Genomic DNA, 24091 nt, shown 5'->3' with positions numbered 1-24091 from the left:
TTTCCATTTGGCTAATTCTGCCTTTCAAGGCATTCTTCTCCTCTTTGGCTTTTTGGAGCTCTTCTGCCGTTTGAGTTAGTCTATTTTTTAAGGTGTTGTTTTCTTCAGTATATTTTTCAGTATTTTTTGGGGTCTCCTTTAGCAAGTCATTGACTTGTTTTTCATGGTTTTCTTAATCCTTCCCATTTCTCTTCCCAATTTTTCCTCTACTTCTCTAACTTTCTTTTCCAAATCCTTTTTGAGTTCTTCTGTGGCCTGAGACCAGTTTGTTTTTCTTGGAGGCTTTTGTTGTAGGCTCTTTGACTTCATTGACTTCCTCTGGCTGTATGTTTTGGTCTTCTTTGTCACCAAAGAAAGATTCCAAAGTCTGAGACTGAATCTGAGTCTGTTTTTGCTGCCTGGCCATGTTCCTAGCCAACTTAGTTGACCCTTGAGTTTTTCAGTGGGGTATGACTGTTTGTAGAGTAAAGAGTACTTTGTTCCAAACTTAAGGGGATGGGCTGTTGTTTTCAGAGCTATTTCTATACAGCCAGCTCTGCCACACCAGCAGTCCTCCTTCCCCAAGAACCACCAGCCTGGACCTGACTCAGATCTTCAGCAGGCTCTGCACTCCTGCTCTGATCAGCCACTTAATTCCTCCCACCACGTGGGCCTGGGGCCAGAAGCAACTGCAGCTGTAGTTCTGTAGCTGCACCACCCCCGCTGCCCCCGGAGTGGTGGGTGAACTGAGAACTCATTTCACTCTGTCCCCCCCGCAGCTTTTCCCACTAACCTTCTCTGTTGTCTTTGGTGTTTGTGGGTAACTGCCATAGCTCACTGATTCAGGGTGCTAGGGCCTGTTCCACCCAGCTCCCGGTCTGGTTGGTCTTTCCTCTGCCCACGGGCTGGGCTCTGCTCCACTCGGCTTCCATGCGCGATAGACCTCATCCAGTGACCATCCAGGCTGTCCTGGGCTGGATCCCTGCTTCCCTCTGCTGTTTTGTGGGTTCTGCAGTTTTAGAATTTGTTCAGAGCCATTTTTTAATAGAGTTTTGGAGGGAGCTGGCAGGGAGCTCACACACGTTCCTGCTTTCCAGCCACCATCTTGGCTCTGCCCCCCAGTAAAGCCTCAGGAAGCTTTTTTTTTTTTTAAAGAAAGACTGTATGCTACTTAATAATAACAACTATCATTTTATAGCACTAGGGGGTTTACAGAGTGCTTCACATATTATTTCATTTGATCTTCATACCAACAAACCTGGGAGATAGGTGCTATTATTAACCCATTTTGCAGATGAGGAAATTGAGGCTAAGAGAGATTAGGGATCACACAACTAGTTAAGAAAGGAATCAAACTCAGTTCTTTTTAACTTCAAGTCTAGCACCCTATCCACTATGCCATCTAATTGCCGCTAATAGCAAACCAACACTTGATATTTTTTTTGTATCATTTGATCCTCATACAAACCATCTGGGATAGATGCTATAATTATCCCCACTTTTTATATTATAAGTTTATAGATAAGGAAACTGAGGCTGAGAGTGGTTAAGTGATTCACAAAGGTTTATACAGCTAGTAAATGCCTAAGATAGGATTTGAACCAGGTCCAGCATTCTATCTACTGCCTGACATAGTCTCTAATGGCTAACATTTTGTATAGCATTTCAAGGTTTTGCAAAGCACTCTGCAAATATTATTTCATTTGGTCCTCACAATGACCCAATAAGATAGATACTCTTCTAATTCCTATTTTTTACAGTTGAGGACCTGAGCCTGAGGGAGGTCAAGTGATTTGACCAAGGTCATAGATTTGATCTGAGGTCCTTCTGACTCCCAAGTCCGGTATCTGTCTGCTCTATCCACAGTACCACTTAGCTGCCCATCTCATATAACATTTATGTATCCCGGGTGCATTTGTATGATCGAATGTCTCAGTTTGAATTAGCTGAGCCTTGCAAATCAGTTCATAAGGATTAGAAAAATATATATGTTTGTTCTAGAATATTGACTTTGACCCTGACGGTGTTTGCTGATGTTATTGCTCCCTTCCTTCCCTTTATCATCACAGCGCCATCTCTGGGTAGTGGAAGGAAGAGAAGCATTGCCTCTGGACGTTACTCTCTGAGTGCCCTGCTGCTATGTGCTAGCTGCTGAATAGAACCATGAAACAAGGCAGAGGCACACAATACTAATGACATTCCAGTTGTACTCTGGGCCTTTTGGGTGCTCTCATTACTGTAAGGCTCAGAGTCCTGGAGGGTCATTGCTGGCTAAACCTTATCCAATGGTCAGGTAGAGAAAATGCCCTTTTTAAAAAGGCATTGAAATGCTGCTTGTATCATTGCTCAGCACACAATGGCTCCTGTCTGGCAGGTAAATAGAAGGCTGCTCCCTAAAAAGTCAGTTATAAATATTCATCTCATCGCTAAACCTGTCCGGGGTGGATTTGTCTCCCTCTGATGTGTAAACAAGATGCTGAAATATGCAGAGGAAGAGGATGTGGAAGACACCAGTAGGAGATGACACTGATGATATAATGCCTGCTTCCGAGCCCAGATAACGATGCTTTTGTAATAATAATTTTTGTTGGGGGGGTGGGGTTGGAATGGAGAAGAGGTTGTTTTCTTGGCTGCCACCTATTCAGCTTTTTGAGAAGGGCAAGTGGATAAGTGAAGGACTTAAATAACTACTGAGAGAAGCTATTTCCTGCGTTTCTAATCATCCTTTTAATTCTCAAGTGATCCTGGAGCAGCCCTGAAAAGCCACTAGAGTGTATGCGTCCTGACAAACTGTGTAGGTTAACTGTGTCATAACCAATGCAACTTAGTACACATGCCCTTCTGGGTTAATACATTCTGTTCCCTGGCAGAGTCTCAGAATAAAAACCCTTGTGTGTATCCATTCAAAGTGGAACTGTTGCAATAGCTACATGTATTCAAATTTTGCTTTCTTTTGGACGAGTCCAATAGACATGAAATGGATGAATCATTCACCTCTTAGATATTTTCCCTGAGCAGATACTGACTGTCTTGTTCAGCACTGTACTAATGGGCAGGTACCTTTTTGTCTTTATTCCTTAGCATTACCTCCAAGGTTAGGTTGCATTCTAAGTTACTATGTGAGGTAAGAGTCACCAGTTTTTCTTTTGAATCACCTAAAAGTTTGAGATTTCCTCCAAAGGATGAACCCAGGCAGCAGCATTTTTCATATGATTGGCTTAGAAAAATACCCTAATTAACCCCGTGTTTACTCTAAAAGGAACCAGAAGGGCAGGGTTCTGAGCTTCCTAATGACTAAAGAAACAAGATTGTCTGTATGTGTTTGCATGAATGCACGTATGTATTTGCATTTATGTGTAAATGTGTATACATATATGTATGTGTGTATAACATGATGGAAGAAGGTATACTGATGATGGTAAGAGATGAACTTGTAGCTGTAAAAGGAGATGAAAATAGAACATGGAAATCTTAGTCATATGACTAAGAGGTAGACAGAAGTAGAGACAGCGGTAACTAGAGTGGGATGAAGGTGGGACTTTTCCCCAGGTACTGAATTTAGAGGATACTGGCAGTATGTGTGATCACGGGGTTATAGATTTAGAGCAGAAAGGGGTCTTTACGACATCTAGTCCAATCCAGTCCTTCAGCAACATAGAAACAATAAAGCTTATCATCCACTTAGAATAATTAGTTAAAATATAAAGTTAAAAAATTCTTCAGCTGAGATGAATTTTTCTCTTACTCTTCCTACCTCCGCCCTTCCCCAATGGAGAGGCCTTCCCAGGCATGGTGTTGTGCTAGTTTCTGGTTTTTTCTATCTTTTACCATGGAACAATGTTGTTGCCCAAAAGGAGGATACATTTCATACTGATCTTCCTGAGCAAGTGAAGTTTTGTGGTGTTTGTCCTAGTCATAGAAATTCCTGCTAAGGCTTTGAGCTGATTTTTGCCCTTTTAGGTAGTTCTGTTTTTGTTAGTGAAGGAGTTTCTGGGCCTATATCTAGATACTTAGTTCCAAGATAGGATATTCTTTTTTTAAAGTAAATCAGATATTTCATCCGGTGTCCCATTCCAGACTTCACCAAAACTGTGCTACCTTTTGCCCTGGTTTCATTCTTTCTTGAAGATAACAGGATTTAAAAATATAAGATCACAGAATTACATATTTTTGAGGGGAAAAGAGCTTTAGAGTTAGCTAATCCGAGTCTCTTTATTTGGTGACTTGCCCAAGATGACAAAGTAGCAAATGACCGAATTCAGATTTTTTTTAAAGATTAATTTATTCTAGTTTTCAACATTCATTTCCACAAGATTTTGTTGCAAATTTTCTCCCCATCTCTCCCCTCCCCCCCACCCCAAGATGGCATGTATTCTGATTGCCCCTTTCCCCTGTCTGCCCTCCCTTCTATCACCGCCCCCCTATCCTCTTTCCCCTTACTTTATTGTAGGGAAAGATAGATTTCTATGCCCCATTGCCTGTATATCTTATTTCCCAGTCGCATATAGAAACAGTTTTTAACATTTGCTTTTAGAACTTTGAGTTCCAAACTCTCTCCCTTCTTCCCTCCCCACCCCACCCCCCTTTGAGAAGGCAAGCAATTCAATATAGGTTATACATGTATCATTATGCAAAACACTTCCATAATAGTCATGTTGTAAAAGACTATATTTCCCTCCATCCTATCCTATCCCCCATTTATTCAATTTTCTCCTTTGACCCTGTCCCTTTTCAAAAATGTTTACTTCTGACCACCCCCTCCCCCAATCTGTCCTCCCTTCTATCATCCCCAGCTCTTATCCCCTTCCTCCCATACTTTCCCAGGATAGGATATTCTTGAAATTGTATTTGGAGAAGCCAAATTATATGTGGCTCCTTTCCAGTCCTCTTCACCCTGTGGCAAGACAAGAAGTTTTGGAAACATTCATTAGCCTGATTCAGTCCTTTCCAGGTGTGTTTCCCCTGTCCAACTTTGGGGAAAGATCATTGGAAAAGATGTCTATGAGAATACAATAAAGTTTTAACTAGAAAATTGCCCAACATAAAACTCAAATGAGTAAACGTACCTAAGTATAGTTAGGCAGTATTCGTACTGGAAAGATCATTGAATTTAAAATCAAAAGACCTGGCTCTGAGTCTTAGCTGTTCCACTTAGATTATTAGCTATGTGACCTCAGGCAAGTCACTTAACATCTTTGAGCCTCAGTTTCTTCATCTGTAAAATGAGGCTAATATTCATACTGTGTTCTTCATGGAATTGTCGTGAAACTCAAACAAGATAAGGTATGCAAATAAAGTACTTTGGAAATCCTAGAGCTCCATGTGTAAATAGAGCCAAGACTTTCTGGATATATTTTAATGACCTGGAAATCTGGAACTATCCAGGTTAAGAGCTCTGAATTTTTCCATGTTCTTTTATGGTAGGGTGAGTATTTTTTTTATATATATATCAGGTGGGAAGGGCAGATGAAATCAAGTTGGTGGTGAGGTATCCTGAGGTTGTACCTGTACCTGCTGGGTATATGACTGATGTGGTTGTCAAAAGAAATTTTCTTCCTAGGAGATCTTTAAGAGTAGGCTGGACCAGTGGGGTCAAATTCAAATGGAAAGGGGGCCACCATACGTGAGGTTTCCAACAGGTACATATTGACTTAGAAAACCACATATTTACATGAGGTTTCCAGCAGGTACATATTGACTTAGAAAACCACATATTTATAATATCTATGTTCTATTGTATTTTTATTTTATTAAATATTTCTTTTGTTACAGTTCAAGCTCTTTCAGATCAAGAACTATCTCTTTCTATTTCCTTTCTAAGTCATAATCTAGAAAGGATAAAGTTATGTCTTCTTAATCCCAGAGACTACAAGATAAGATCAGAGAGGCAGATGACTGGCAGAGAGTATTTAAGGAACCTAACTTTCTCTTCTCCCTTCAAACCTACCATATTACCACTCCCCCTCCCCTTTTAGATGAGGGTCTAATATTATACTTCAATGAAAAAATTAAGGTCATGGTCCCTCTTCTTGTCTCACAGGAACCTGACACTACCTTCATTATCTTCCTTTACCCTCTTCTCTGTTGAAGAGATAGTTCCTCTCCTTGCCACACCCAACCTCTCCACCTGTACTTTTGATCTCATCCCCTGTTACCTTTTCCAACAGAATGCCTCCACTTTTATCCCCTCTCTCTGTAATTTTCAGTTTGCTGCCTACAAATGCATCCAGGTCATCCTTAAAAACAAAACAACAAAAACCGTCAATATATACTACCATCCCTGGCTAGCTATCATCCTATTTCTTACCTCTTCTCACTGCAGTCCTGTATTGGCAACCAAAAATGGGCTCCTTAGCACTTAGTCAACAAGTGCCCTTGACTAGTTTGGCTTTTTCCCCTGAACTGAATGCTGTTTGTATCTTGGACTGGAGTAAGCTTGTCGGCCCCTTCACCTTGCTTCCCTTGCTTAAGCTGATGGAAAGAACCTGTGCTTTCCCCGGCGTACCTTACACCCCCGCAGAAGCTGGATGGTTAAAAGCAGCTCCCGTTGGAGCCAGAGGCTGCCACAGCCACAGCCACAGCCACAGCCACAGCTGAAGCAGGAGCTGCCAGTAGCAGAGCTGACCTACGGGAGGAAGCTGAACAAAGACTTCAGGCCAGTGGGTAATCTTTTTACCATAGAGGGGGAAGCATGATTTTGCTTTACGCAATCATGCTTCTCTGTAGCCTCCTGGTTACTCTTTCAAGGCGTACTTATTGGGCCTGGAAGCTTTTGATCAATATATCAAAATGGGGTTGCTGGTTCATGGGTTGGTTACTGTGGAGCCTAAATATATGTTTTGATTCTTCTACCTTCTACTTTGAGAGTTTCTTATATCCGGCGGTTCCGAACCTTTCAGACATGTTTATGATCCTCTTTGAGATTATAAACTCTGCCCTCCTATTACAAGTCCTTGAAAAATTTGTCTCTACTAGGTATATCTAATTCCTCGCCTTTCACTGTCTTCTAAATCCTCTGCAATCTCACTTCTGACTTCATCATTTAACCAAGATGTTATCAGCATTACCAATGACATCTCTCAGTTGCCGAATCTAAGGATCTTTCCTCAGCCCTCATCCATCTTGACTTTTTTGTAGCGTTTGACAGTGTTGACCACTTTTTTCCCAGAAACTGTCTTCTCTCTGGGTTTCTATAACACTGTTCCCTCCTGATTCTCCTCCTGCTTAACTCCTGATCAGCATCTTTTGGTGAATTTTCATCCATGTCATCCCCACTAACTGTAAGGCTCTCTTCTGGGCCATCTTTTTCTGTCTGTGTTCAATAACAGCTCATCAACTTTCACGGGTTCAATTATCTCTAAGTAGATAACTTTCAGATCAAAATATCTAGCCTTAGTCTCTCTCCTTATCTCTGGTACTGAATAATCAACTGCCTGCCTATAGAATACTTTAAACTGAATGTCCTGTAGGCATCTTGAACTCAACATCTCTAAAACCAATCTCATCTTCCCCCTACCCCCTAATCCACCCCTCTTCTGAATTTCCCTTTTTCTGCCAAGGGTACCAACATCTTTTCAATTAACTAAGTTTGTAACCTTAATGTCATTCTCAGCTTTTCACTTCCCCCTTCCACTTACATCCAAACAGTTGCCAAATCTTCTATTTTCACAAAACCTCCCTCCCATTCTGTTTTCTACATTCACATGACCACCATCCCAGTTCAGGCTTCACCACCTCTTGCTTGGACTATTGCAATAGCCTCCATATTGGTCTCTCTGCCTCAACTCTGTCTCCTTGATACACAACTACCAAAAGTGATTTTCCTAATGCACAGATATGAATATTTCACCCATCTATTCAATAAACTCCAATGGCTTTCTTTCACCTCTCAGATCAAATATAAATTCCTCCATTCGGTGCTTAAAGCTTTTTCACATCTTGGTACTTTCTTCTCCACTTTGCTTGGCCTAGTATGTATTTTCCAGATTGATGAATTGTAGTAAGCTGGTGAACTCAGAGGCCTGGTGATATCAATATTTGAATATAATACTGTCCACATTTGCTTTAGGGCTCGCCATATGGCTTCTTCATGCTCTGATAAAGAATTATGTTGAAGTTACAGTCAATCCTCAATTTTCATGGAGGTAACATTCCTAGAAAACAGTGTGAAAGTCAAAAATGCAAATGTAGATACACTGAATGTATGGGAAATTAGTGATTACATCCCAGTGACCACCAAAAACTGTAATTATTTGCTAGCAGTTGCTGAAAATACATTTTTCTGCATACAATTCTTTATGACAAAACATTAATTCTGATACTATGTACTTTTCCTAACCTGAAATAATTTCCTAACATGAAATAGTCCATAAAATTCAGGAAAGAGCAGAGACAACTCAGGGGCAGTAATGTTAGAACAACCCTGAGGTAAAAATGGGAAAGGGGCAACCTGCCACTCTAATCTCTCTCTTGGCTATGTGGTTGAACTGTTCCTGGATTTAAAGCTCATGGCTTGGGGTGAGTCCCCAACCAGGTCAGACCAGAATGTTCTCCTGGCAGCCAGGCAGGTTAGGCATAGCTTCTTGCCAAGCCCTGTGGGAATGCTTGTGCTCACTGGTGGAGGAGACCACTCTCTCATTAACCGACAAACTTAGCATCTTTTCCATTTTTTCAATTCCTTCATTGCCCTGCTTTTATGAATACTTTCTTCCTTTTTTGTGGATATAATGAATAGTCTATCCATCATCACTAAACTTGGGTGGACAGTAGCTGCAGACATTCCAGCACAAAATTGATCCAACACCTTTATTTTCTCACTAAGCCTCATCATTGCACGCTTGGGCTTAGAGCCCAAAGGACTTGCACTGTGCTTTGGGGGCATAATTGTAACCCAAAACTTGAGTTTTGAAGGCAAACAATGAAAATATGCAATGAATGCAGGGAGCTCTTTGCAACAGTAGGGTGAACAAGTCCAGTGAAGTACCTAGTAGGATACCAGCTGATCCACAAACTTGCATGCATTGGGCCTCTCATTTTTTTCTCTAATATACGCAGCTGGGAATGTGCACCAGCCCAAGTCCTGAAAGCTAAAGGGGCAAAAGTTAAATGGGTAAATGTTGAGGATTGACTGAATTTATTTTTTTTATTAGTTGGAATGGGGAAAAATCTGTGTCAGTGAGGCAGTATGGAATAGTGAAAAGAACACTGGATTGGGAATCAGGAGATTTGGGTTTCAGTCCCAGATCTGCCATTACTTTATGGTATGACATTGGGTAAATTGATTTGCCTCTCTAAACCATAGTGTCTATAACTGTTAATTAAAGAGATAACCTACATCAATGGTGTCAAACTCAAATAGAAATGGGAGCCACCAAACCATATATAAAGATCTCTGTGGATAGCATAGTGACTTAGAAAACCACATATTAATATTATCTATGTTCTATTGTGTTTTAATTTATTTTATTAAATATTTCCCAATTACATTTTAGTATGGTTCAGCCATACTCCCTAATGGGACACATCTGATCTAAAAGGCCTCTGAGGTCTTTCATTTCTTATATTCTATGATCCTATGCTTCTATTTCTTTCTTTCTTTCTTGTTGGGGGAAGCAGTTGGGGTTAAGTGACTTGCCCAGAGTCACACAGCCAGTAAATGTCTGAGACCTGACTTGAACTCATGTCCTCCTGATTATAGGGCAGGTACTGCATCAACTGTGCCACCTACTGCTTCTTTCTATTTATTTTTTAATCAGTCTTAGAATATTTCAAGTTACCTTTCAACTACTATACTCTTGGACTTTCTTAAAACGGTAATAGTGACAGCAGCAGATCGTTTTAGTCCCTTTCCATTTGCTTGGCTTTGTTCCTGCCTTTTCTATAATGCCACCACTTTCTTCTTTCCCCTCCTGCAGCCTCCCCCTCCTTCTCTATCCCACTCAGCTTTCTGAGGCTTCACTACTTGCTTTGTTTCTGTCTTCCCACTTTTAGTTCTTGTTGTCCTTCCTTCCTCATTACCCTAAGGCCTAAAATAGCTTCCTCCCATCATGTCCACAGAGTGACCATGGATTTTTCTCCTCCTTCTTCCAAATAAAATTCTTTTATAAAACCTTTCCCATCTTACCAAAAAGGGGAGGGGGAGCTCAAAATACTAAACCAAATTAAGGAAGCTCAGCAATCATCTCATATGATCTTTTTTCAGTGATAAAACTGTGCGGATGTATATATTGGTACCTCTTATGAGGTAATATTTTCCTCATCCACCCTTTTCCTTTAGATAACCAACACTTTTCTCTAGAAAATTCAGTTTTAGAATAAGAATTTAGTTAATTTCATATGTCAGTCAAGCAAGTCTTAAGCCTATAGACTGGTGGAATTAACTAAAATTCCTAGAAAAATTCTGGAACATATTATTAAAGATATGCTTTGTGTGCATTAATTTTTTCCTGGGTAATTTAATAATTTTATTAATAATGCCAGCATTTTAATAAAATAATGGTTATTTGGTCATCTTTTTCTTAGACCAAAGACAATCATGGTAGTAGGCTCAGGGCTTATATGCCCATTGGAAGGTGGCTGTTCCTGAGGGTGGCAATCAACTCTGATGGGTTAACAATTAATGAGAGAATGAATATTATGACAAGGGGTTAGACCAGAACTTTGGTTATGCCATTTGCTTCTTTTTTTTTTCAAATTAAAAAAAATTTATGTGCATTTAGAGAATGAAGCAATGACTACTGAGAATCAGCATGACTAATCTTATTCCCTTTTTGGCAAGGCAGGATTTCAGCAAAGCATTTGACAAAGTCATGGTATCAATGTAGACAAGAGATATCACCTTGGATGGCAATCCATTTTGATGGTTTCAAACCGTTTAAAAGATTGGTCCCATGGAGAAGTCATTGGTGCAAAAATTTTAACATTGGGAGAGGTCTTTAATAGAGTACCTCAGGGATATGTCCACAATCTTGTGCCACTTAGCAATTTTTATCACTGACTTCAAGAAAGGAATGTGTAGCATACTTATCAAATTTGCAGATAACAAAAAACTGGAAGGAAAAACTAATATATTAGATAGTAGATTCAGGTACCAGAAAGCTCTTAATAGGTTAGAACAGTGGGATGAATTTAATAAGATAAAATTTAATAGGAATAAAATTCCTATAAATACTTAGGTTCAGAAAGTCAAATAGACATGCACATAGAATTGAGGGGCATTGCTGGGTAAGTTTCTGTGGGAAATGATCTGGGTTTTAAAAAAAGTAATGATAATAGCTGGCTTTAGTGCTTTTATCAGTAAGCAATCATTTATTAAGCCTTTACTATGTGCCAGAAACTATGCTAAGCTCTAGAGACACAAAGAAAGACAAAAAGAGTTTCTGCCCTCAACAAGCTCACATTCTAATGAAGGAGACAACATGCAAAGAACTATAAACATACAGAATATATTGGAGGTAATCTCTGAGGGAAGACACTAGCATTAAGCAACACGAGGAAAGGCTTCTTGCAGAAGGTAGGATTTTAGCTAAGACCAGAGGAAAGCCAGGACATAGAGAGGAAGAGAGAGAATTCCAGGCATGGGAGAAAGCCAGTAAAAATGCCCAGAGTTGGGAGATGAAGAGTTTTGTCTGAGAAACAGCAAGGAGGATAGAATCACTGGATTGTTGAGTAGACAAACGGGGAGTAAAGTATAAGAAGATTGGAAAGACAAGAAGGCGTTGGGTTATCAAGACCTTTGGATGCCCAGAAGATTTTATGTTTGATCTTATAAGTAAGAGGGAGCCACTGGAGTTTATTGACACAGTCAGACCTGTGCTTTAGCATGATAGCTGAGTAGAGGAGTAGTAAGGAAAGACTTGAAGCAGAGAGACTGAATAGAAAGCTGTTGCGGAGATGTTAAGAAAGTAAAAGTGAAAGACCTTGGCAACAGATTGGATATTGGAGGGGAAGAGTGAAAGAGAATGAAAGGTTAAGGATGACACCTAGGTTGTGAGCCTCAGTGACTGGGAGGATGGTGATACTCTGGGCAGAGATAGGGAATTTTGGAATGGGAAGGATTTGGGAGGAAAAATAATAAGTTCAGTTTTGGACACATTGAGTTTAAGATGTTTACAGGACATCCAGTCTGAGATGCCGTATAGACAGCTGGAGATATGAGACTGGAGGACAGCAGAGAGATTAGGACTGGATAAGGAGATTGAGAATCATTAGTATAGAGATGAAAACTGGATCCATGGGAGCTGATGACATTGCCAGATGAAATAGCACAGAAGGGAAAAAAAAAGAGGGTCTGTGACTGCCTAGAGAATTTGCATAATATTTTATCTACATTTTCTGATTTGAGATGTTTTTATGAACCATAAATTCCAAATGAGACCACATGGCCGACAAAGAAGCTAACTTGAACATAGACAATGATGCTGATATAATGCCCAGAACAAGGAAGGTGATAGTCCTATTGTATTCTGATCTAGTTAGATCATATCTGGAATATTGTCTTCATTTTTGTGTGCCACGTTTTAGGAAAAACATTGACCAAGAGATGAAGTCACTTGAGACCATTTCATAGGAGTATCATAGGAAGGAAATGAATATGGTTAGCCAAGAGAAGAAAAGACAGGGGAGGCTGGCTTTCTTCAAGCATTTGAATAGTTTTCATGTAGGAGAGGGATTAAACTTATTTTGCTCTGCCTTAGGAGGCAAAACTTGGAGCAATGAATGTAAGCTACCAAGGGACAGATTTAGCTTTGGTTTCAGAAAAAGACTTCCTAAAAATTAGAGCTATCTCAAATTAGATGTGTTGACTTAGAAGCCTTCAACTAGATGCCAGAAGACTAAGTCTCAGGAATATTGTAGTGAGAATTATTGTTAACTAGTGGGTCCCTAAGGCTCTCTCCAGCTCTGAGATTCCGAAATCTGTTGCTTCAGAGATAATTGTCTTCATGATTGTGCTGTAACTCACAAAGAATTGCTTTTGGGGCTGATTTGCCTGTTTCCTGGCTGATCTGGCAGGATTTGAACCCCCTTGACTAAGTAGGGTTGGCAATAGCCGTGAAAAATCTGGAAAGGTCCAGGTTCTCCTAATTAAAAGAAACTTAAAGTACTGGGTGGCTTCTGCAGTTTCTGTTAAGTTACTTGAGTACTGCAGTAGATTTATTTGGTTCTAGGATGAACTACTTAACTCTTTTCTCCCCCCCCCCCCCCATTCTTTCAAACCACCCCCAGTCTGCCCCTTTAGATGAGAGTAGGCAAGACTTCAATGTGTACTCGGTTTGATTGAAATTTAAATGTCTTAAACATGTAATGAGTTGAAGGCTGTTTGAATTGTTATGTTCAACTCCAAGCATATTGTATATGCTAATCAATGCTTTTACATGTTAAATGATTGAATAATAATTTTCACTCTGACTGATTTCTTTACTACTAAGAATCTAATCTTGCAGGTAGTCCCAGAGAACCTCAACTTGACCCACCTTCTCTCAATTGCTCCTGCTAACTCCCACCACATCTTCCTTCTGACATTTCCCCACTCTTCTCCTGAATACCATGAGGCCCGTCTCCTTCCTTTCTCTGGTACACATCTAAACCACTGGTGTCAAACTCAAATAGAAATGGTGGTCACTAATTCATACATAAAGATCCCTGCAGGCTGTATATTGACTTAATTTTAAAATGGAATGTCATATATTCATGTAATGTCACTCATATATTTTGTTAAATATTTCCCATCATATTTTAATCTGGTTTGGCAGCCTTGGAGAGTGTTGCTGGTCTGGTCACATGTTTGACGCCTCTAATATAAACTACTTAAAGAGCCCTACTCTTTAATGCACAGAATTGACTGAAAGTAAAGCAGGTAAAGATAGTACCATGAAAATGATAGAGAGATCCTGTAGTATTTGAATTAAACCATGGTAGCAGATTACTCCATTCACAATATTTTATGTGCTAACTTATGCTCTTCTGTTCCAGGGGCTCGTGTAAATGCCAAGGACAACATGTGGCTGACCCCACTCCACCGTGCTGTTGCCTCCAGGAGTGAAGTGAGTTTCACCTGATGTATTTTAACATTTCATCTCACAAACATTTAGGTGACTATTATTTATGATACAGTATGTTAGGGACACAAGGATATGGCAAAGCACTCTGTTCTCAAAGTATATACTCTTAAATGGGGAAACTAGGATGCAAAGGTGAGATGAATCCCAAGGAGTGGTCCAGTCAAACTGCTATGAGAATTTTGAATAGGGAAAGATCATTTTCACCTAGGGGGAGGGAGGAAAAGTATTGGTGGTCATGGAAGGCTTCATAGAGGAAGTAATACTCAAGTTGGCCCTGAGGGATGTTAGGACAGACTTTGACAGATGATGTTGAATGGGGGATTCCATTCTGTGCATGGGAGCCAGTGTGAGCAAAGACATGGGAAAAGGAAGAATGAGTGAGGGTCAGCCAGTTTGACAGGAATGTAAGTACATGCAGAGGAATGGTGACATAAGACTGACAAGGTAATTTGGAGCTAAATTATGCAGGAGTCTGAATGCCAGGATCAGGAGTTTATTCTGTGAGTATCAGGAGAGCTAAAGGTTTTTGAATAGAAGAGTAACATGATCAGAGTGTTACATTAAGATTATTTTCTCTGGCAGCAGCATGAAGAGTGGGTTCAATTAAATCAACATATATTAATGGCCTCTGCTAGGCACTGCGGATATAGAGAAAAAAATGAAATAATATCTGTCCTCAAGGGGCTTAAATTCTATTGAAGGGACACAGCTGGAATACAGATAAGTATATACAAAGGATATATAAAATAATGCGATGTGATTTCAAGAGGGAGAGAACTTTACCCATCAGTGGAGGAGGTGCTTACTCAGGAAAAGCCTCATGTATATAGGTAGTGATACTGATTTGTGTCTTAAAGGAAGAAAAAGATTCCAGATAGTGGAAGTGAGAAAGAAGTATATTCCACAAATGGGAGACTACTTTTGCAAAGACATAAAGGAGGGAGATATGATGTTCTCTATGGGTAAGAGCTAGCATATCAGTTTTACTGGAATGGGAAAGAAGAGAAGGGAAAGAATGGGATATATGTTTTTAGAGGTAGGTGGAAGCTAGTTGTGTAGGGCCTTCATTGCCAACCAATGGATTTTCTCAGAATCACATTTTATTCTGAAGTAAATAAAGAGCCATTAAAGAATTTTTCATTTTGGGGCAGGGATTGACATAATGAGATCTGGATTTTAGGAATATTAATTTGGTATCCATTGGGGCAGATGGATTGAAGAAAATAGGAAGACCAATAAAGAGGCTATTGCAATATCCAGATGAGACATCATGAGGGCCTGACTTAGAGCAGATGTTATGAGAATGGAAAGAAGGCAATGAATATGAAAGATGTTGTAAAGATAGAATTAACTGAGGCTTTGTAACTGCTTGGATATGGGGGATGAAGAGGAGGAAGATCAAAGATGAATCCAAGGTTGTAAATCTGGATGACTCAAAAGATGATGGCATCATCAATAGAGATGGGTAAATTTGTCAGAGGTATTGGTTTTGGAGATGATGGAATGAGTCCTGTTTTGTATATGTTGAATGAAGAGTGCCTTTGGGCTGGCTAGTTAGTTACACATTTACTATCAAGTAATTCAGGACAGGAACTCTGAGGAATGAGTAACACTAGTCATCTTGATGATGAGATGAGCCAAGGAGAGAGTGCAGAGAGAAAGAAAGAAAAGGGTTCTGAACAGAGTTTTAGGGGATGTGCACACAGTGGGTAGGAATGGGAGACTAATAAAGAACAATCAGACAGGTAGGAAGAGACCTAAGAGAGCAGTGTCAGTCAAGCTGGAAAAGGAGTCTCTCTAAACGGAGTGGTTGCCAGTGTTAAAAGTTGCAGAGAACTCAAGTAGAATGAGGTCTGCAAAAGGTCCATTGGATTTATCATTTGAGATTGTTAGTAACCTGGGAGGCAGCAGTTTCAGTTGATTGCAAGGGCCTGAGAAATACTGGGAGATGAGCAAATATAAGCAATGAGTTTAGGTAGCTCTTTATAGGAGCTTGAATGTACATAGGAAAAGATAGGGTAAGACGAAGATTTTTTCCATGATTAGGGAGACCTGGATATGTTTGTAGGAGTCAAGTATGGAACCAGTAGTTAAGGAGAGTTTAAAAGTGAGACAGAGGCAATGATAAAGGAGAAAAGTGCCTGGAAAAGAAAAGACAGGTGTGGTAGGCCTCCATAAGAAGAGGCACCTTATCATCAGAGAATGCACTAAGAAGGGGAACAGAATGGAGGGGGATGAAAAGGATGTTTGAGGTATGGAATAATGGAAGAAAAGTTAGTTTGGGGTGAATGACTTCCATTTTTTCAGTAAAATAAATGAATAAAGTATTTATTAGGTGCTTAGCATGGGGAATACAGATAAAAAAGGATACTCTTACGAAGTGTACCTTCTAATGAGGGAGACAACATATACAGAAGGATTCAGCTGCAAGTTAGATGGAAAAGTCCCCTGGTTCTTAGGACACAGGGGCAAACCAAATGATAATGCTTCTTCATTTACACTAGTAAAATCATATCAGTTTCTGATGTTGAACTGTTTGACAGTACCGAGGACTTTGGTGGTAAGAACTTTTCTTCCTGGGTCTTCAGTAACTGTGGCTGAAGCACCAGTAGGAGCATTTCCCAGGCTGCATCTTTGTTGCTTCCCAGGACTGTTGGTGGAGGTCACTGTCCTGGAACCAATGCTAATCCTAGGACTCTTGGGTTCAGAATCCTGGGCTATCCCCATCAGGACCTGAGGGGAGATCCTGGTCAAGGCGGTGGTGGTGGTTCGACTTGCCTGACACATGTTGTCTTCTGTCTCTTCTTCAGGATGCCTTGCAATTCCAGCTAGGCTGGCTTACCTGCCCTTTGTGTGGCAAATGGTTGATATTGTGGGGGTGTCTGGGCACCCTCTCCACAGAAGTTGCTTTCCCAGATAATGGCTGTGAGAGCTGGGCTGGAAACAGGACTAGTGGTCTAGAGGGTCCTGCCTCTCTCAGAGGTCTGGTGCCTATCTAGCCATTTCTGGTAGTTGGTCATCTGGTGTTACTTGTGGTGATGAAGTAGATGGGCCTCTTCTTCACAATGATTTCTCCCCTCAGGCTATGGGGGCTAGTCTGGAAGCAGGTCTGCTATTGTAGAGCACTACTATTCCCAAAAGTCTTAGGCTCAAGGTCCTTGGCTGTCTACATCAGGGTCTGAGTATGGTGGTCAAAGTGGTAGTGTTGGTTTGTTTGCTTGACACATGCTGCTTCCTGTCTTTACCTCAAGCTGCCCCATTGCTTCAGCTAGAATAAAGTGGTATAGAAGGCTTGAGGAAAGAGGAGAAAGTGTGGAAATAGTTATTGTGGAGAGAGTAATAGAGAATCAGTTAAGAAAGAATAAAAAGATTATTGTGTAGCAGTGAGGGCCCACAGAGATCAGACAACATGAATTTGTAGTGAACCCAGACAATTTAGATTAGATAAGAAAAACATTGGAAACTATTAGGAGGTTATTAGACTAGTCTAGGTGAAAAAAAATATGGCCCTAAATGGGGGGGGTGCTGTGAGAAATGGGAAGAGGGGGCAAATGCAAATGACATAGCAGAGAGAGAATCAGATCCTAGATTTAGAGCTGGACCTCGTAGTTCAACTCTTTATTTTACGGGATACTCAAGGTCCCATAGGTAGCAAGTGGCAGTTGGGATTTGAACCTAAGTCTTTTGAGTCTAAATCCAGAATTCTTTTCACCATACTGGACTGTTCTTCATGTTTGGTAATGATTTGACCATTTTACAACCTTCCTTGTTAAGCATTTTTGGAGCTTCCAGAATTGTGCTTTTGACCTCTGTTGGTTAGTATGATTTCGATAATACCAATAAAAATATCTGTTAGCCTCAGAGTCCATCTGATCTTCAGGGATAGCTGGGAGGGGACTAGAAAGGGCTTGCTAAAATCACAGTTAGTTCAGGGTTTTCTTTTTAAGGAAAATGAGATATCCCTGGATTTTCTACATCATCTAGAAAAGCAAACGTAATAGGCTGTTTTTTCCTTTCTAATATTCAACCCTGTGTGTGCAGAGGAAAACGTATTAGCTGCCTTTGAACAGGTCATACAGCTTGTGGAAGTGAAGGCAGAGGTCTACACACAAATCTGGATTTTGTTCCTGACTGTTTCACTAAGCTTTCAAAAAGCAGGTTCTTTCACTTTTGACTTTTCGTGTGTAGAAGTTGTTATGCTAATTAAGGATATTAGTCCAGGACTTTCTTCCCAAACTGACTTCTTTGTTGTTTTTACTAAACACGGATAGAACAAAGATACACAAAATTGGTTACCAACAACTGCCCAACTCTGGAGGAGCCCCGGCTTCAAGGAAGGCATTGAAATGACATTCCACTGGCTATCGGACAGAGATGGGATCATTCCTGTGACCTGGATTGTGTTTGCCCAGTGTTTGAAGCTTGTAAATACTTAGCCCTCCTGTCCATTCACACGATGTTAAGGAAGGGTGCTAGAGGTGCCTCCTGACTGCCAGCAGCGCCCTCTACAGGTCTGCAGGAGGAACTCCCTGCCTCAGGAGTAAATTCAGAAAGTAATTAAATGTGAACAAAATCTGACTTTAAAAATAATCACAGTCAAATGTAAGTCATCCAGAAATCATGTCTTTTTACTAAGGCTGCTGTGGCAAGTTGACACCTTCCTTATGGGAATTTTAGTCTCTCTGGATTTTTAGTCTCTGTGGCCGACTTGAAATCAGAAAGACTGGGGTTCACATCCCACTTCTGATTCTTACCAGTTACGTGACCATGGGCAAGTAATTTGATTGTTCTGAGTTTCCTCACCTTAAAACTGGGAATCATAATACTGTGGTACTTACTTCAGAGTTTCTGTGCAGTCTAAATGAGCTAATTAATGTATGGAAAGCATTTGGCAAACTTTAAAATTATATGTATTATACATATGTATGCACACACATATGTAATGCATACACATATATATACACATACGTGTATGAGTTATTGTTTCCTATGTATTTCATTCACTGTGATATTCCTAAAGCATAGGTCTCACTATGTTAATCTCCTTCTCCAAAACCTTCAGGGGGTCCCTATTGCTTCTAGAATGAAATATTAGATCTTTTGTTTGGCAGGTGTCTCATATGAATGGACAAAAGAATTTTAGAACTATGCAGGAAATGTACCTTTTGAGATTATGATTCTCTTAATATATCTACATTGTTTACTTATGCCATAAGGTGGAGCAGTGGATAGAGTGCCAGCCTGGAGTCAGGAAGACCTGAGTTCAGATGTGGTCTCAGACACTTACTAGCTGTGTGACCCCAAGCAAGTCACTTAACCCTGTTTGTCTCAGTTTCCTCTTCTCTAAAATGAGCTGGAAGAAGGAAATGGCAAGTCATTCCAGTATCTTTGCCAAGAAAACCCCAAATTGGGTCATGAAGAGTCAGACATGACTGAAAAACTGAAAAGGAAACAAGTCATCATAACAAGTACTTAGAAACACCAGCCAAAAAAAACCTTTGAAGTTTAGCAGATGAAGATACATGTATATAGCATATAGCACGTGAAACTAAGATTCAACAAATCTTTGGAATTATCAGCTTTGCTTTTTCAAGCCCTGGCCTCTTGAATGTTTCCATTAGAATTCTGGACATGTTCCAAAGTCCTCAGCAAGCCCCTTTGGTGCTCACAGCTCTTACTGTAATTGGCCTATGTAAAGAAAAATGCCGAGACTAAATATGATGATGGGTGATTTTAAAGGCACAATCTTGTTAATTGGACAAATAAGATGGGCACCAATTTACATAATTCCAATAGAATGTAGGATAAAAGAATTAATAATTAGAGTAATAGAATAAATGCACATGGGGATTTGGGTGCTGCCACAGGCATTGTCAGCTTTAAAAGTTCTCTTAATAGACATAGCTTATGATATACAAGGTTTACAGTTGGATTATAGTATAACATTAATTCCATAAGTTTTGCTTGAATACTGACTTTGTGTAAAGCCCTAGTAGGGAGGGGCAGGGCACAAGATGCTCTAATGAACAAAGCAGGCTCTCTACCCCTAAGGAGTTTCCAATTTGTAAAATATGCCGCTGTTTATGCCTGTGGGTGACGTGTGATTACAAACAACAATTATTTTTCAGTGATTTTTGAACACTCAAGTGTTAGCAAGTGCATAGATACTATGTTTTTTCAAGCATGAGCTTGAAAAAATATACTTGTATTAGAATTCCCAGGGTTAGTCTCCAAAATGGGTCTTCCTTTGATCTCTCTTGGTGGCGGGAGGGAGCACTCAACCTGTAGTCTGGAAGACCTGAGTTCAGATTTGGCCTCAAATGCTTAACTGGCTTTGTCACCCTGGGCAAGTCACTTAACCTCTGTCTGGGAATAATAAGGGCACCTATGTCCCCAAATTTTGGTGAGGATCAAATAAGATAGCATTTTTTTTTTGTATAGTGCTTAGCTTGGTGCCTGGAAAGTAGTAGGTGCTATGTAAATGCTTATTTCCTCCTCCCTTCTTCTGATAGGAAACCTCTGTACATAGATAAGAAAATGCAGATATATACAAAATAAAGTATTACCTATGCATCTTTGAGCTAGGGTCTAAGACTTTCTGCACCTTGGTTCCTCCTCATTTACAAAATGAACGGATAACCTATCCACCACAATATCTAGCTAACCTCTTTGGTGGCTCAGTGGATATAGCACCAGGCCTACAGTCTAATCTGACCTCAGACACGTACCAGCTGTATGACCCTGGTCAAGTCTCTTAACCCTGTTTGCCTCAGTTTCCTCATCTATAAAATGACCTGGAGAAGGAAATGGCAAACCACTCTAGCATCTCTTCCAAGAAAAGCCCTAATGGGGTCACAGAGGCAGACACGACCGAACAACAGCAAAACCTTTTTAGAGAGCTTGAAGGTTTTCAAAGCCCATTCCTTATATGTTTCATGTTATTTAATTCCTCTAAAACTACAGTCTATGAAATACAGAGTAATTTGGCAGGGTGGAGAAAAAGGAGAAGCAGTAATAATGGGGAATCAGACCATTACATCTAAGAGATTTCATTCCCCTTATTTGTATTTGTTCATTCAAGAAGAAAAGACAATTGATTTTATAGTTAAACCACCTACCTCAGTAGTAACAAATAGTTTCCGTGTAGTCACTGCTCTTGTTTCCTGGTCAGAGCCTCTACTTTTGTGAATGAACTTGGGGCTTTTTATTGCTTCTTTTACAAAACAATGAGGGATGGGGATAGAAGAGATTTTGTTTTGTATTTGGGAATTCATAAAACGGCTGTAACATCTTTTTCTGTCTGAAAAACCAAGGTAGAAGGAAGGATTCAAGAATTAAGCTTGTCCAGAATTTTTAAATGATTGTAAAGAAAGTTTCCTTCACAAGCTTGGTTTTTGCTCAGTTGTATAAAACTTCTTCAGGGTGGTTCAGAAATTGTTATTAGGCAAATGTGGGTAGTTCACGCTTCAAATTTTTTATTATTTTAAGTGGCTACAGAGATTTAAAGTTTTAAAGTGTTTACTTTAAGAAACTTTGCTGCTACTTCTAATCTCACAATCATTTTAGCCTATTTAAGCTGGGCAAAATATATTAAACTATGCGCGAACTTCTTCACTTGGGAAGAATTTCCCAACAGATTCCTTTCTATTTAGTAAAGTAAAAACTATGCTACTCATTACATAATCCAAAGGTGGGGGGGAGGGGAGAGATGATGGAAAGAACATGAAAAAATGACCAGGCCCAGGGCACATTGATAAAAACAGAGAAATGCTTGTTACCATTTCCTCCTTCTTAACTCTCCCCAACCCCCATCCCTCCTTCTGTTCCTCCATATTTCTACTCCAAACTCTGTGTGTGAGAATGTGGGTATGGGTGTGGGTGTATGTGCGTGTTAACCCTTCCGTGGCTTGATTCATGTGGTACCTACTTCTCAACTCCTTCTTCCATCTATGTATGCAGTTAATCTTTCTATATCATTGCTGGAATAAAAATGGGAGAGTTGGGATTCTGTTTGACCTACCATGTTGCCACCTTAGCTAAAAAACAGAGAAATGAAAGGGACATTCAGTAACCAGTCTCTCACTAGGCTGCAAAAGTTCCAGATGGCTAATACTACTGCTAAAGTAGGCCTTGAAATTGGGAAGCTCTGTATAATTCAAATATGAAGAGGTATTTGGTTTGTCCCAAAAGTCTTAGTGCAGATTTAAGTTTTAATTACTTCAGAAGTATAAATGCTACAAACTTATCAAGACCATCATTTCATAAATTCAAAATTTAGTTATTTTAATTTATTTAAACTCATTAAGTTTTGTGAATTTTGAATTTAAAAATTGTGTATGCTTCAAAGTTTTGTTCTTTGGATGATCTTAAGGCTAAGATTACAAATGCAGTCTAGTCATTTAGCAGCAGATGAAAGGTTTTTGTTGTTGTTCATTTGTTTCAGTCATGTTGGACTCTTTGTGACCCCATTTGGGGCTTGCTTGGCAAAGAAACTGGAGTGATTTGCCATTTCCTTCTCCAGCTCATTTTACAGATGAGGAACCTGAGGTAAACAGGGTTAAATGACTTGCCCAGGGTCATACAACTAGTGCATGTCTGAGACCAGATTTGAACTCAGAAAGAGGAGTCCTTTTGACTGCCCAGCACTCTATCTTGAAAGGTTTTACAAAAGTTTGAAAATCTACTGGAGCAATATATAGCCCAAGACTGTGATTATGCTGAATTTTAATAAGAAACATGTCAGTATTTTAAATATTTAAATAATTAACGCTTCAGTTTTTAAAAAGTGTATAGCATTTAACAGCATTTAACTGAAGTCATTAAATCCTAAAACTGAATTAAGATAACCTGTATTAGAGACCGCATTTACCTGTTTTCTTTCTCACCCGTACTAAGAGCTTGTGCTTTCCTCTATCCACTTAGTAGTTAATATCGTTTATTTCCTCAGATTACCTTTGTATTTACTTATTTGTGTACATTGTTTATTCCTCTCATACTTATTCCACCAGAACGTAAGCTTTTGAAGCAGCTAGGTGTTGTAATGGATTGCGTACCGGGTCTGGAGTCAGGAAGACCTGAGTTCAAGGTCTCAGACACTTGCTGGCTATGTGACCTTGGGTCACGTAACTTTTCTGTCTCAATTTCCGTACCTACCTCTCAGGGTTGTTGTGAGGATTAAGTGGAATAATATTTGTAAAGTGCTTAGCACAGTTCCTGGTCCATAGTAGAGACAATAAATACTTATTTCCTTCCTTCCTTCCTTCCTTCCTTCCTTCCTTCCTTCCTTCCTTCCTTCCTTCTTTCCTTCCTCCCTCACTTCCTCCTTCTCTCCCCTCCTTCCTTCGTTCTTTCCTTCCTTCCTTCCTTCCTTCTTTCCTTCCTTCCTTCCTTCCTTCCTTCCTTCCTTCCTTCCTTCCTTCCTTCCTTCTTTCCTTCCTTTCTTCCTTCCTTCCTTCCATCCCTCCCTTTCTTCCTCCCTCCCTTCCTATACATAGCATGGAGAAATATGATCTGTAGCCTTTAAAAATGTAATTCTTTTGATCCTGACCATCACGGATCTATTATAAATGTGTCTCTGTATGTATCCCCTCTAATGTGGCATCATTAGCAGAGTGCTAGGTTTGAGTTAGCAAGACCAGGTTTAAACCCCACTTCTGACACTGCCTAGCCCATGTGACTATGGACAAATCATATAACCTCCTATCTTTAGTTTCCTTCATCTGTAAACTGGGAATAGTAATGGCACTTCCATTCTAGGGTTGTCATGAGGCTCAAATAAGGTAATATACATGAAGTGCTTTGTAAATCTTAAATTTCTTTCCCATTCACCACTCCCCTGTCCCCCACTGCTAGTCTCTTTCCAATAAGACTATTTTCCATCTACTTTGCCTGTATCTTGTATGCACATAATTGTTTGTATCTTGTTTCCCCCATTCAGTTAGGGACACGTTTTTCCCTTTCTTTATATCAATGCTTATTGACTGATTGACTAAATGTCAATATATTATTAAAGTGCGAAAGTTCACCTTTTTTTTTTTTAGCTGGGCGACTTA

The 24091-nt window shown here is 39.9% G+C and overlaps 1 protein-coding gene across 4 annotated transcripts in view; it reads left to right on the top strand.

Moving 5' to 3' along the window:
* ANKRD44 (ankyrin repeat domain 44) overlaps positions 1-24091 on the top strand; it is a 369642-nt gene that overhangs the window by 202399 nt on the left and 143152 nt on the right. For all 4 annotated transcript variants that reach the window (XM_036745366.1, XM_036745365.1, XM_036745364.1 and 1 more), the window contains exon 4: positions 13951-14021. In XM_036745366.1, the coding sequence (XP_036601261.1) occupies positions 13951-14021 (71 nt within the window). The remainder of the gene's footprint in view (positions 1-13950; positions 14022-24091) is intronic.

Source organism: Trichosurus vulpecula, chromosome 2, assembly GCF_011100635.1.
Source record: "Trichosurus vulpecula isolate mTriVul1 chromosome 2, mTriVul1.pri, whole genome shotgun sequence".
Classification (NCBI taxonomy): Eukaryota; Metazoa; Chordata; class Mammalia; order Diprotodontia; family Phalangeridae; genus Trichosurus; species Trichosurus vulpecula.
The sequence above is the reverse complement of the archived record's forward strand: the minus strand, read 5'-3'. Positions and strand labels throughout refer to the sequence as shown.